This window comes from Felis catus, chromosome A1, assembly GCF_018350175.1.
Source record: "Felis catus isolate Fca126 chromosome A1, F.catus_Fca126_mat1.0, whole genome shotgun sequence".
NCBI lineage: Eukaryota > Metazoa > Chordata > Mammalia > Carnivora > Felidae > Felis > Felis catus.
In genome coordinates this window covers 211,403,607-211,418,178 of record NC_058368.1, presented here as the reverse complement: position 1 = coordinate 211,418,178, position 14,572 = coordinate 211,403,607, and the positions used below count along the sequence as shown (strand labels likewise).

At 41.4% G+C, this 14,572-nt stretch overlaps 1 protein-coding gene across 9 annotated transcripts in view; it reads left to right on the top strand.

Annotated features, from left to right (window-relative positions):
* The window catches only part of TTC23L (tetratricopeptide repeat domain 23 like), a 61,171-nt gene that overhangs the window by 41,847 nt on the left and 4,752 nt on the right, over window positions 1-14,572 (top strand). For 5 of the 9 annotated variants that reach the window (XM_045038237.1, XM_045038234.1, XM_045038253.1 and 2 more), the window contains exons 11-13: window positions 5,600-5,682; window positions 6,655-6,728; window positions 13,566-13,672. In XM_045038237.1, the coding sequence (XP_044894172.1) occupies window positions 5,600-5,682; window positions 6,655-6,728; window positions 13,566-13,672 (264 nt within the window). Of the gene's footprint in view, window positions 1-5,599; window positions 5,683-6,654; window positions 6,729-13,565; window positions 13,673-14,572 lie in introns of those variants that run through there. The other 4 variants (XM_023239098.2, XM_023239095.2, XM_011286575.4 and 1 more) reach the window with 2 other exon arrangements.

The window sequence follows — 14,572 nt, the reverse complement described above, 5'->3', positions numbered from 1 at the left end:
CATGTTTATCTTTATAAGAAACTGTCAAAATTTTGGAAAATGGTTACATTATATTACATATTCCCACTGGAAGGGTATGAGAATTCAGTTCCTCCACATTCTTGCCAGTAGTTGGTGTGGTCAGTGTTTTTAATAGGTATATAATGGTATCTCATTGTGTTTTTTTTTTAAATTTTTTTTTTAAATTAATGTTTATTTTTGAGAGAGAGAGACACACACACACACAGAGTGTGAGCAGGAGAAGGGCAGAGAGAGAGGAAGACACAGAATCCGAAGCAGACTCCAGGCTCTGAGCTGTCAGCATAGAGCCTGACGTGGGGCTCAAACTCACCAAGAGTTTGATCTCAGCGAGAGTGAGATCATGTCCTGAGCCAAAGTCCTACGCCCAACCAACTGAGCCACCCAGGTGCCTCTCATTGTGGTTTTAATTTGTGTTTGTCTTGAGCATCTTTCTGTGTACTTAATTTCTCATCTGTCTATCTTCTTGGGTGAAGTGACAATCCAAATCTTTTGCTTACTTTTCGTTAGTTGTTTGCTTTCTTATGATTAACTTAATTTTACAAGTTCTTTATATATTCTAACCACACTGTATATGATGCCTGTAGACTTGTATATGACTCCTTTAATATTGTAAAGTTGCCTCTGGTGGGAATGCAAACTGGTGCAGCCATTCTGGAAAACGGTATGGAGATCCCTCAAAAAATTAAAAATAGAACTACCCTACAACCCAGCAATTGCACTACTAGGTATTTATACAACGGATACAGGTATGCTGTTTCAAAGGGTACATGCACCCCAATGTTTATAACAGCACTATTGACAATAGCCAAAGTATGGAAAGAGCCCAAATGTCCATTGATGGATGAATGAATAAAGAAAATACACACACACACATACATACATACATACATACATACATACATACATACATACAATGGAGTATTAGTTGTCAATCAAAAAGAACGAAATCTTGCCATTTGCAACTATGTGGATGGAACTAGAGGGTATTATACTAAGTGAAATTAGTCAGAGAAACACAAATATTATATGACCTCACTCATATGAGGACTTTAAGATACCAAACAGATGAACATAAGGGAAGGGAAGCAAAAATAATATACAAACAGGGAGGGGAATGAAACATAAGAGACTCTTAAATATGGAGAACAAACTGAGGGTTACAGGAGGGATTGTGGGAGGGGGATGGGCTAAATGGGTAAGGGGCACTAAGGAATCTACTCCTGAAATCATTGTTGCACTATATGCTAACTAACTTGGATGTAAATTTAAAAAATTAAAAAAAAAAAAGACTCTGAGACAAGATGAAACAGGGAAAGACTAAAAGGGAGTGTGTCCAGAATAAAGAGAAGAGCAGTACAGGATGAACTGGGAGAGGCAGGGGTTTATAAGGAAGGGGAGACCAGCAGGGCCTTTTGCACTAGAGGTTTAAGAAAGTGATATGATCAGGGGTGCCTGGGTGGCTCAGTCGGTTAAGCGACGGGCTTCAGTTCCGGTCATATCACGGTTTATGGATTCAAGCCCCACCTCAGGCTCTGTGCTGACAGTTTGGAGCCTGCTTCGGATTCTGTGTCTCCCTCTCTCTCTTCGCTTCCCCTGCCCACTCTCTGTCTCTGTCTCTCTCAAAAATAAATTTAAAAAAACTTTAAAAATTTTAAAAATAAAGTAAAAAAATATCGTAAAGATGCCAATGTACAATTGTTGTGTGTTTGTGTAAACACGTTATGTTCCTAGTTCATGCCATAAATGCTATAAAGTGGGAAACAAGTTCTTCATATATTCTAGATACAAGTTCTCTATCAGATATATGAGTTGGAAATATTTTCTCTTGGCATGAAGTTTGCCTTTTCATTTTCTTAACAAGTGTCTTTTGAAGAGCAGAAGCTTTTCAATTTCATGCAGTCTAGTTTATCAATTTGTTCTTTTGTGGATTGCGCTTTGGTGTTTTACCTAAGAAATCTTTGCCTGACCGAAGTCAAAACTATTTTTCTCCTATGTTTTCTTCTAGATTTTTTGTAGTTTTAGGTTTAACATTTAGGCCTATGATCCACTCGAATCAGTTTTCCTGTATGTTACTAGGAATGGATCCCAGTTTGTTTGTCTGTTTGTCTAGCATGTGGGTAGCCAGCTGTTCTAGCACCGTTTTTATTGAAATGAAATTCCTTTTTCTACTGAATTATCTTTGCACCTTTGTCAAAAATTCAGTGTGTGTGTGTGTGTGTGTATTATTTACGGACTCCTGTCTGTTCCACTGATCTGTTTTTCCATCTTCAGGTCAATACATGCTGTCTTGATTATTGTAGCTTTAAAACAAGTCTTGAGGGGCGCCTGGGTGGCTTAGTCAGTTAAGCGTCCGACTTCAGCTCAGGTCATGATCTCACAGTCTGGGAGTTCAAGCCCACGTCGGGCTCTGTGCTGACAGCTCAGAGCCTGGAGTCTGCTTCAGATTCTGTGTCTCCCTCTCTCTCTGACCCTCCCCTGCTCATGCTCTGTCTTTGTCTCAAAAATAAATAAAAACATTAAAACAAGTCTTGAAATCAGGTAGTGTTGGTTTTTCAACTTTGTTCTTTTTCAATGTTGTTCTGAGTATTCTCGGTTCTTTGCGTTTCCACAGGAATTTTAGAATCACTGTATTGGTTTCCCCAAAAACATGTGCTCAGATTTAGCTTGAGATTACATTGAATGTGTAGATCAGGTTGGGGAGGATTAACATTTTAACAATCTTGAGCTTCTCACCCATGAACATGTGATATTCTCCCATTTGTGTAGGTCATCTTTAATGTCTCCCAATAATATTTCTTGTAGTTTTTTTTTTTTAACGTTTATTTATTTTTGAGACAGAGACAGAGCATGAACGGGGGAGGGTCAGAGAGAGAGGGAGACACAGAATCTGAAACAGGCTCCAGGTTCTGAGCTGTCAGCACAGAGCCTGACGCAGGGCTTGAACTCATGAACCTCGAGATCATGACCTGAGCGGAAGTCGGAGGCCTCACCAACTGAGCCACCCAGGTGCCCCTATTTCTTGTAGTTTTTGATGTACAGGTCATGTGCACCTTTCCTTAGATTTATTCAGACTGATTTCCAATTTTTGCTATTTTAAATGTATCATATTTGAATTTCAATTTCTGATTGTTGATGCTAGTATATAGAAATATAACAATTTTTAAATACATAATTTGGGGTCCCATAACTTTGCTAAACTCACTTATTCTAGTAGCTGTTTATAGATTCATCAGATTTCCTACATGGATGATCATGTCATCTGCAAATCAAGTTTACTTCTTTTTTTTTTTTTTTAAATGTCTTATTATTTATTTTTGAGAGAGAGAGGTAGAGCATGAATAGGGGAGAGGCAGAGAGAGAGGGAGATACAGAATCTGAAGCAGCTCCAGGCCCTGAGCTGTCAGCACAGAGCCTGACACTGGGCTTGAACCCATGAACCACAAGATCATAACCTGAGCAGAAGTCAGACGCTTAACCAACTGAGCCACCCTGGTGCCCCTCAAGTTTACTTCTTTCATTCCAATTTGGATGCCTTTTATGTCTTGCTACATTGACCAGAACATCTAGTACAATGTTGAGTGGAAGTGGTGAGAACAGGCAACCTTGTCTAATTTCTGTTTTCAGGGGGAAAAATTTTAGTCTTTCACCAATTAGGTTTGTTGTTAGCTGTTGACTTTTTTATAAATAACTTTTATCAGCTTGAGGAGATTACCTTCTACTCCTGGTTTGCTAAGGAGTTGTTTTTAACTCAGGAATGGATGTCGGATTTTATACAATTTGGTGTTGGCTATTGTAAAAACTATTTTTCTGTACCCACTGCTATAATCTATTATTTTTCTTTATGGATAGTTCTTATTCTTATGCCTTTAGATTCACTAATTTTTTTCTTCTCTAATATCAAAACTGCTCTTAATCCCTCCCATCCATCTTTTTACATTTTCATCTCCAGAAGTTTGATTTGGGTCTTTTAAAAAAATAAATTTTTCATGTCCTCATTTAATTTTTTTAACATATGCAATAAAGTTATAACAGTTATAATATACTTCTCTGCTAATTCTAACGTCTATGTCGGTTTGGGGTGGGTTTTGATTGATACATTTTTCTCATATGGATAACACTTCTCTGCTTCTTTACGGGCTTTTGCAATCTTTGTTTGGATGCCAGGTGTTGTGTATTTTACCTTATTAGGTGTTGGATATTTTTGTATTCCTATAAGTATTCTTGAACTTTGTTCTGGAACTCAGTTTAATTATAGTGTAGTCCTTTTAGGTCTTGCTTTTTAAGATTCAGTAGATGAGACTAGAGCAGGAGTCAGTGAAGGGCTAATTATCCCCCATTACTGAGGCAGAAGCCTTCTGAGTCCGCCACCCAAAGCTCCACGAGCCATGAGGCTCTCTAGATTGGCTGACTGAAACAGGCCCTGTGCCCAGCCCTGTGTAAGCACCAGGCCCTGTTCCCGCCAGCCCCTTCAGCTGATTCCTTTCCCAGCTTTGGGCAGTTTTCTCACATAGACGTGCTAGTCAGTACTCTGCTGAATACACAAGGGGGATCCACCACAGATATTCCTGGATCTTTTTCTGTGCAGCTGTCTCCTCTCTTTTTACTCAGCTCTGAGGGTCTCCGGGGACACTCAGCTCCTTATCCTCAACTTAGGGAGTCTGCTGAGCTTCCCTCTGTTCCCTTCCCTGCATCATGACCTGGAACTGCTCTCAAAGCAATAATCTCGGGGCAGTTTTAGGATTTATCTCACTTGTTTCCCTCTCTCAGGGATCACTGTTCTTTGTTGGCTGATGTTCAGTGTCTTAAAGATTGCTTCATATATTTTGTTTACTTTTTCATTTTTTGGTTATTTCATGTGCAAGTGTAAATCTGATCCCGATTATTCCATCTTGATTGGAAAGAGAGGTCCATAATAAAATTTTAAGTGGAAAACTGCCTAAGAGTAAAGTGATATAGGGGCACCTGGGTGACTCAGTCAGTTGAGCGTCGAACTCTCGGTTTTGGCTCAGGTCGTGATCTCGCGGTTTCATGGGTTCAAGTCCCACATCAGGCTCTGCACTGACAGTGTGGAGCCTGCTTGGGATTCTCTCTCTTCCTCTCTCTCTCTCTCTCTCTCTCTCTCTGTCCCTCCCCCACTCGCACTGTCTCTGTCTCTCTCAAATAAAAAACTTTAAAAAAAAGAGTAAAGTGATACAGCTTGAGAATGCAATGCAAATTTAGGACCCATACACAAATTTCATTTATATCTATCCATTTGGTCATAGCTATTTGGAAAATCCTGATGGAAACCATTACTACAGCCATGTTTGGGCCCTGTTACTCTTGTTATCCATAGCCACATGGTGGTGGCAGGTGCAGTGGGGTAGAATGACACACATAAAGCATGGAGGTATGCGGAGCCTTCCGTTCAGTCTCCTTTTCCTCCTTGGCTGGGAACCAAGAGGAGGGATGCAGGGCGGGAATTTGACATGGAAACTCGTGATACCTCAGTTCCAGTGATGCTCTTCTGAGTTTGGTTTATAAAGAAGGTGCTGGCTATCTGATTCTCTTTAACCTATGTTTCTCAACTTACCTACAGTGTCTGATGATTCAAATCCTTTTATATGGAAGAGAGCACAGTAAAAGCAGAGACACAAAAGACCTCCTTACCCTAATGCAGAGGTGAGTTGTGGCCCTGGTCACCAACCAGGTCATCAGTACGGATTTATGGATAGCATGGTCTTGCCCAGATTCAGTCAGTTAGCGGGTGAGCGCCTCTGCGATTCTTGCTAGAGGGGCATAATGCCAACCTGGACTATGGATGTGGCCAAATCCTGTGGAGTAACTAGTCGATTTCTAGTAGTCTGTCAGAAACCAATGCCGTAGGGGTCTGCTGCAATAATAAATTTGTACTTATAGTATCTCTTTCAATGCTGAGCATTAGACCTAAGTCCTATAAGAGTATCTCAGCTGTTAGCCTGTGACAAGGTATTCAAAGTAAATGAATATGTTCAATTGAGTATATTCAAAGTAAATGAATATATTCAATGAATATATAAAATCTAGGTCCTTAAATATAAGACAAGTTTTGGGGGGATTTAATTAGCTCTAAAATTAGTAATAAAAGAGGCTCTTGAGAATCTTTTTTTAAATATTTAGAATTTAAGCTAAAAGAGTGTTTTGTGAAGACTTGCATCCTTCTTTATCTTTGTGTTCATCTCAGAATGACGTTGACCTTGAATTATTCTCTTCTAAGAAAGATGAAAATTAAAATTTGTTGAGTATATACTAAGCCCCTATAACTGAGCTAAGTCATTTTCATAAAGAATTTCATCCTCACAAATACTCAGTATGATAGCTCTCACTTGACAGAGGGTTTGGATCTAAGTAAGTGTGACTCTAATGGCCACATGCTTTCCCCCTAGAGCCTAATAAAGGGGCGGGGGGGGGCATTGTTGTGGAGCGAGAGTCAGGACCCTGACTGTAGTTCACTGGAGGCAGTTCACTTGGTACCTTTCTCAGCAAGCTGGGCAGGTGAGGGACAAGATGAGCAGAGAGAACACATTCAGCCCATCATATCCCCACCTACCTGAGTCAGAGCCACACCTAAAGTAGGCCCAACAGAAGACTGTCTCCTGTTTTATCACCTTCCAGAAGGGGGTTCTCTAGCCTCCCTAGTGATGCCTGTGTTCGGACGGTAAACGGGGAACTTGGCCCCCTACCTGCTGGTGCGTATGAAAGTATATTTTCCTGGTCGAGAGCCATAACGATATTTAAATAATGAGTATAACGTAGAACTTCTTCCAATTCCCTGGCATTGTAAAATACATCTACTATTTCTAACCCACAAATATTCCTATTAGGTAGGTATTTTTGCCTCCCATGTTCAGGTGATGAAACTGAGAATCAGAAAGTTTGAGTATCTTTTTTAAATACCTAGCTGGTAAGTATTAAGTAGTAAGATTTGAACCTACCTCTATCGTATTTCAAAAATGCACTTCCATTTCCTATAGAATAGGGGTTCTGACTCTCATGTACTTGAGAATATATATGGAGACACCTGGTTAGCAGGTAAGTCTCCAGAGGTGCATTTTACATACAGAGAAACTGAGGACCGATATGTTCAAGTTAATTTACCCAGGAAGAGGCAGAGCTGGGATTCGAAACCAGGTCTCTCTAACTCCAGAATGTGCTCCCTGTAGGCAATGTAGCTTACACTCTGAAGGTAGGCTGTCCGGATTTAAAACTCAGGCTTCAACATTCAGCTCTCTGACCTAGGTGAAGTTACTTAGCCTTTCTCGGCCTCTGTATATTCATCAAGAAAGTAATAATACCTTCCTCAAAAAGTGGGTTTTCTGAGAATAAGATCACATATAATACAGCACCCCTAGATCAGGTCCTGGCAGGTCTTCAATGCTCAATGTTGGAATCATCACCTTTGTCACCATCATCATCACCATCATCTCTCTGATGTGCTAGAGGTAATAGGTCCGAATGTTTAAATAAAAAGCTTTTGTATATCATGCAGCTATTATTATTTTACATTAGGAGTAATGCGTAAAGAGTAGACATCTCACCCCATGACGGGATGAAAAGATTCATCCCTGTCAACTTAACCTGCCCCTGCCACTTACTAAGTATGTGGCCTCGGGAAAATCATTTAACCTCCTTGAACCTCGGTTCCTCCATCATTAGACTACAGATAATAGTATACCATAGTAAATCATTGCGAGTTTTAAATAAAATAATGTATATAACATGCATAGGACAGTGCCTGGCAGAGTGTGTGCTCAATAAATGTTAGCAAAACACCCTTCACCGCCCCCCCTTCTCCCTCAGAACTGGAACTAAAGTCCTACTCAGCTTGTATTTAATAAGAGGCACTTTGCAGGAGCTGGAGTGAATCCACTTCCACCGTAGCCTGAGGTTGCTTCTCCTCCCAGTCTTTTACTGTTCCTTGTCCATGGTTCGAAAAGAATCATAGGAGGAAGAGGAATTGGGAGGGGGGTGGTATAACCTAATTCAGACCCCAGGTAGGATGAATTTCTCTGGGTAGGGGGAGATTAATTCTCTGTGTAAATGACAAGAAGACCTGGGCCTGCTAAGAAAATCCATGTAAGAGGAAAAGGGTCTTCTGGAGGCCTCTGCTGTAGAAGTGGAGTCACTGGAGGTTTTTCTTCCACTGAAACAAGCCATATCTCACTCCTCAAGAACTGCTGAGAAAGCCATAGGGGTAGCCGCCAAAGCCCAGATGTCAAAAAAAACTAGTACGAGAATTGTTCTCCTTGCTCGAGCAACTCACTGGAATAATCAATCCCAGATGTTCTGGAGCCCCGCTAGTTTTCCGATGTGCTCTTGTATTTTTTACCCCACCTCCTCCGGAAATCCAATGACAGCACTCGACTGGGCGTTCATTGCCAAGAGCCCAAATGCTTGGCTTTTAAAGCCTCTGCAAAGAAGTGAAAGCAGAAATGGGCCCTTGAAATCGGAGTTAATTCTAAGGTTAAATGATCATTGCAATCCTCAAGTAAGATTTTAGTGTATCAGAAAGGCACAGAAAATCTCAGATTTGGAAGTAAACTTTGAGGCTGTGTAGTCTTTTACCTAAATCACAAATGAACTCCAGTTTTAATTTTTTACATATGAAGCTCCTTCTAAGCACTAGAAATACTAATATATATTTTTTTAATTTAATGTTTATTCAGTTTTGAGACAGAGACAGAGTGCAAGCAGGGAAGGAGCAGACAGAGAGGGAGACACAGAATCCGAAGCAGGCTCCAGGCTCTGAGCTGTCAGCACAGAGCCCAATGCGGGGCTTGAACTCATGAACTGTGAGATCATGACCTGAGCTGAAGTTAGATGCTTACCCAACTGAGCCACGCAGGCGCCCCAAGAAATACTAATATGTTTAAGATTGAGTCCTTTCAGAAAGATAGACACACGTGACCAGATTACTAGTCTATAGTAAAGCATTAACAGAAATGTAAACAAAGAGGACAAGTAATAAATTGAGAGGCTAGAGACAAGGGTGGAAACTGTATGTACGTTGGGGGCAGCGTGCTGGGTCTTCAAAGAAAAGTAAAATATCAGCAGGTAGAAGAGAAGCCAGAGGCGGGCATTTCAAGTAGCATGAACAAAAGCATAGAGGCATGGAGATAATCGATAGTTCTGAGAAAACACAAGTGATCATGGGTGGTCATAGTTTAAGGTACATGGGTAAGAATATACTGCAGGTGAGTTTGGAAGGATAAATTGGGGTGAGATTATGGGATGTTTTATGTGCCCTGCTGAGGAGTTTAAAACTTACTACTGAGAATATAAGCAGGATATGACATGATCAATTATTAGCTTTACAACATTACCTCTGACAGCAATGGAAGAATAGATGGGACCTAGGGAGAGATTAGAAGTAGGGAGATCAGTTATGAGCAGATACAACAGTCTAAGGGAGAGGTGTCAGGAGCCTTAATTATCTAAAGCCCTAGTAGGAGGAAGGTGGAGAGGATGGATTGAGAAACAATTTGTGGTCTCTTGTAACAAAGCCTTAGAACCAGTTAGATGTGGGGTGTAATACAGGCAGGAGTCACAGGCAGCTTTGAAGTTTCTAGCTTGGACAGTTGAGTGAATGACCATGCTGTTAAATTAAATAGTGTTGACAAGTGGAGATCATCCTGGAGGATGTCTAGGGGTTGTGAGGAATATGATTTCTGTTTTGGATGAGTTAAGTTTGAGGTGCCCACAGTGCATCCACTTGGCAGTGTCTGATGGGCTGAATGGACCAGGAGCGCAAGGAGACACATTCTGAAGTGAAGGGAATGGATAAGAACCCCATGGAATATGTAAATGTGAAATGAAAAGACTTGAGAAAGAACACTTACACTTACTTTGGAAGTGTGTATGCAGTGTGATTTGAAATCAAAACAGGGCTCAAATTTGAGCTTTCCCATTTGCAGTGAGACTTCCTATGTCTTCCTTTCTTCATTGGAAAAAAAAAGTGTGAAGGGGCATCTGGCTGGCTCAGCCTGTAGAGCATATGACTCTTGATCTCGGGATTGTGAGTTTGAGCACAGAGAGTTTTCTTTAAAAAATTTAAAATAATCTTAAAAATGTGAATAAGGGCACTCTATTATTTTAAAGGTTATTTATTTATTTTTGAGAGAGAGAGAAAGAGCACAAGCAGGGAAGAGGCAGAGAGATGGGGAGAGAGAGAATCCCGAGCAGGCTCCATGCTGTCAGTGCAGAGCCCAGTGCATGGCTCGATCCCACAAACTGTGAGATCATGACCCGAGCCGAAATCAAGTTTTGGATGCCTGACTGACTCAGCCACCCAGGTGCGCCTGAGAGCATTCTATTTTAAGTGCTTTACTTAATGTATGACACATAGTAAGCTTCCTGAAATGTTCATTCTAATTATTGTTTTTGTATTATTTGGGGGTAATGCAGAAAGAGGGTCTTCTGCCTTCCTTGTAGATTTTTTTTTAAATAATATCAAAACAGTAGAAAAAACTCAAATGTCCACCAGTAGAAACACCAGTGCATGTTTATGATCAATATAATGAGGTCCATGTTTATGATCATATAATATGGTCATTAAAAAGCATGAAGTAGAGGGGCGCCTGGGTGGCGCAGTCGGTTAAGCGGCCGACTTCAGCCAGGTCACGATCTCGCGGTGTGTGAGTTTGAGCCCCGCGTCGGGCTCTGTGCTGACGGCTCAGAGCCTGGAGCCCGTTTCAGATTCTGTGTCTCCCTCTCTCTCTGACCCTCCCCTGCTCATGCTCTGTCTCTCTCTGTCTCAAAAATAAATAAACGTTAAAAAAAAAAAAAAAAGCATGAAGTAGAGCTTTGAAGAGTTATGGAAGAATATTGCAGATAAATTGTTAGGGGTAAAAACATGAAAAATACATATTAATGAGCATTGTCTATAGTATAACCCATAAATAAATATATAAATGTGTGGTTAGTGAAGGTAATAATTATCTCTGAGACATTGGATTATGCGGGACTTTCAACTTCTGTGTTATATATTTGTGTTGACATTTTTTTACAACAAATATATATCTATGATAATAAAAAAAGATAAATTTTTAAAAAGTATGGCACATGTATCAAACAGTAAGAGACAGTGTAATGTACTACAGCCAGATGCCTGGGTTATAATCCTAGCTCTGTGACTTATTAGTTGTCTGACCTTGGTCAAGGCACTTTGCTTCTCAGGTTCCTTATCTATTAAATGGGGATAATACTAATAACTACTTTGTAGGGTAGTTTTGACTAAATAAATTAATGTAAGTAAAACTGCTCAGAAGGATGCCTGACACATCGTATGTGCTAACGAGAGGTGATGATGACACTGATGATGATAAGAGAATGAGGACTCATAAGAAGCCATAACGCTGGCAAATAGGGAATCATCACAGACATTAGAACGAGCTATATTGGTAGAGCAGATTTTTGAGATTACTCCGGTAATCCAGTACCTGATTAAACACCTCTCCAAATCAGGAATCGCTCATTACCTGTCAAAGTGGCCCTTTCCAATACTGGACAGTTCGACTTGTTAGAAGAATATTAAATAGTCAAGGTCATGGACTTTAGAGTCAGATGGACCTGTGTGTGAATCCAGCCTCTGCCATTTTTTACGTGTCATTAGGCAAGTTATCCTAAGCCTCAGTTCCCCCTGAGGCCTAGAATAGTATCTATAATATGAAACATAATGAAGAGCAATTGAGATTATTAACCTAAAGCACTTAGCACCGTATCTGGCTTATGGTAGCTGCTCAATAAACATTATCTAATTTTACAACTCTAGCTTTTCATCCAGGTGTATTGGAAGTCTGAGAGTATGGTGCATCAACTTCATTTTTGTTATATTTAAATGTTTCTAGGACAGCCACATGCCCACAAGCTATTTTCATATTACTTTTGATGGGTCTTAAGATGTAGAAGCCAGGGGCGCCTGGGTGGCGCAGTCGGTTAAGCGTCCGACTTCAGCCAGGTCACGATCTCGCGGTCCGTGGGTTCAAGCCCTGCGTCGGGCTCTGGGCTGATGGCTCAGAGCCGGGAGCCTGTTTCTGATTCTGTGTCTCCCTCTCTCTCTGCCCCTCCCCCGTTCATGCTCTGTCTCTCTCTGTCCCAAAAAAAAAAAAAAAAAAAAAAAAAGATGTAGAAGCCAACAGAAGCGCAAGGAAAACCATCCCTTTCACAATAGGGGAAAGAAAGAATGCCTATTTAAAAAAAAATGTTTTATTTTTATTTCTGAGAGAGAGTTCCAGCAGGGGAGGGGCTGGGGCTGGGGCTGGGGGGTGGGGGGACAGAGGATCTGAAGTGGACTCTACACTGACAGCAGAGAGCCTGATGCAGGGCTTAAACTCACAAACCGTGAGATCATGACCTCAGCCACCCAGGTGCCCCAAGAAGGAATGCCTATTAATCGATTAGTGGCCTCCTGCCCTCTCAGTCATGTAAACCAAACAGAACAGCCTCTTCTGGGCTGAGGGACTAAGGAGGGAAAGCCAAGGAAAGTAGGATTTGGGGAGATTATCTCCAGAGAGAAGTGCAGTGAGGAGGAGAGTAGGTGATGTGCTGTGTCAGCCAAATAAGCCTCAGTGATGAAATTTATGCTCCATAAGCTGGTTTCCTGGCTGCTGCATTTATCTTCTTTTCCTATCATTTATCAGTAAATATTCCAACACTGCCTCTACAAAATTAGAGGGGGAATTGTTTGGGCAAACTTGGTGTGTGAGTCGGTGAGGGGCAAATCCGCTCTCGCATGCTGATGCCAGGGGGCAGGAGCTCTCCCAAATCAGGACACCGGGGAGGGCTGGAGGCATTGGGGCAGATGGAGCAGGGAAAATTTAGGCACCTTTAGCTCCCCACCCCAGGGCCCCCCCGAAGAGGAACAGAGGCTGCTAAGTGGCAGAGAGTTCAGCGTACCCTGTCTTTAGCAGAACAGAGGAGGGATTCTGCAATCTACAGCACTCTGCCATGTCCACAAAAATAGATCGATTGGAGGATACCGTGTGGACGAGGTCAAGGAGATCAAGTATTTTTCATCGCATGGGCCAGCTCTGTTAGTGTTTTCCTAGAGCGATGCTTGAGGTTTCTTGAGCAAAAGGCTGAGCTTGGTGGAGTTAATTTATTAGTATTGTCTGCTGTGGGGCACGGGTGGGGGTAGAGCTGAACTGCCACAAATTTGCTATTCAGGCATAGACGAGAGCAGTGTTCTTTGAGGCCCAACTCTGCTATGAAATACCCACGTGACCTTTGGTTGCCTAAACATTCTGAGTCTCAGTTTCCTCATCTTTATTCCTTCCTTAACACATGTTGTGAACAACTACTAGGTGCTAAGTATAGTTAGAGATGCAGGTGCTAATAAAGATAAATACACCACGGTCATTCCTTTGAGACAATAGTCAAGTAGGAGAGGCAAACATGAAGAAATAATGGAAACATGAGTGAGCCCTGTAGTAGAAATCGCAATGCAGTGTGAGTGGGAAGGAGACAGAATCTAAGAAAGCTGGAAAAAGACTTCCTAGGAAGCGTTACATCTGAGTTGTTTCTTGAAGGGCAAGTAGCCATTCATCCAGGTGGAGAAGAGAAACCATTCCAGGACGAAGGCACTGTATATGCAAAGGCACCGAGGCATGACAGAGGAGAGTGTATCAAAGCAATGGTAAGTTCTTTATGGCTGCCGTACAAGGCAGCATTTCCTAAAGGGCATTGCAAGGGTTGCTGATTCCAAGGGATGTTGCCCTGGCCACAGGGAGGAGGTGGAAAGGCTCCATGGCAGTTCAGTTTAGGAAAAAACAAACTAGGGTAAACGAAGTGACACATTCATTTCCTGGACTTCTCAGAACTGTTCAAATACTAAACTTCCCTATTGGCATGTTGAGAACAAATTAATTAAAAAAAAACCCAACAACTCACTGTATTCATATATACCTGATTTCTTTTTGAAAACGATCACTTAAATTTTGGCAAATAAAACACAACCTTTAGAACCAAAGTAGAGAAACTAAGATTTAGTTTTATTAAGAGCAAGGGGTGTAGCACATGCTTGAACTGAGGGTACAAGAATGCTTTTGTAGTTTGGCAAAGAATGTGGGCCCCACTTCAGGACATAATAAAGTCTGTGAACATGACTATCTCAGCAATGAACTATTTTATCTGATCATAGAAACCATGACTTCAATGCATCCCTGTGAACTAATTTTTCTGTATGATTCATGGTGGTTAAGAGCTAGCTCTGGAGACAGACAAGCCTGGGTTCAGGCCCCAGAACCACCACTTTCTATCCGCATGTAATCCTGGTTTGCTCACCATAGAATGGAGGTGAGAAGAACACAGATCTCTTAGTGTTGCCGTGAAAACAAAATGTATGTAAAGGGGTTAGCAGGGTGCCTGGCCCCATAGTAATCATGTAACAAATAACATCTATTTTTGTTTTTACTGAAGCCTGGGCTTTCTTTAAGTTTATTATCTTCTAGCTACAACATTTGGTGCATGCAGCACAAGGAGAGAGGGGCTAGTAACTATTCTTGGTAAAAAGCTACCACACGAAGCTGGTGTGGAA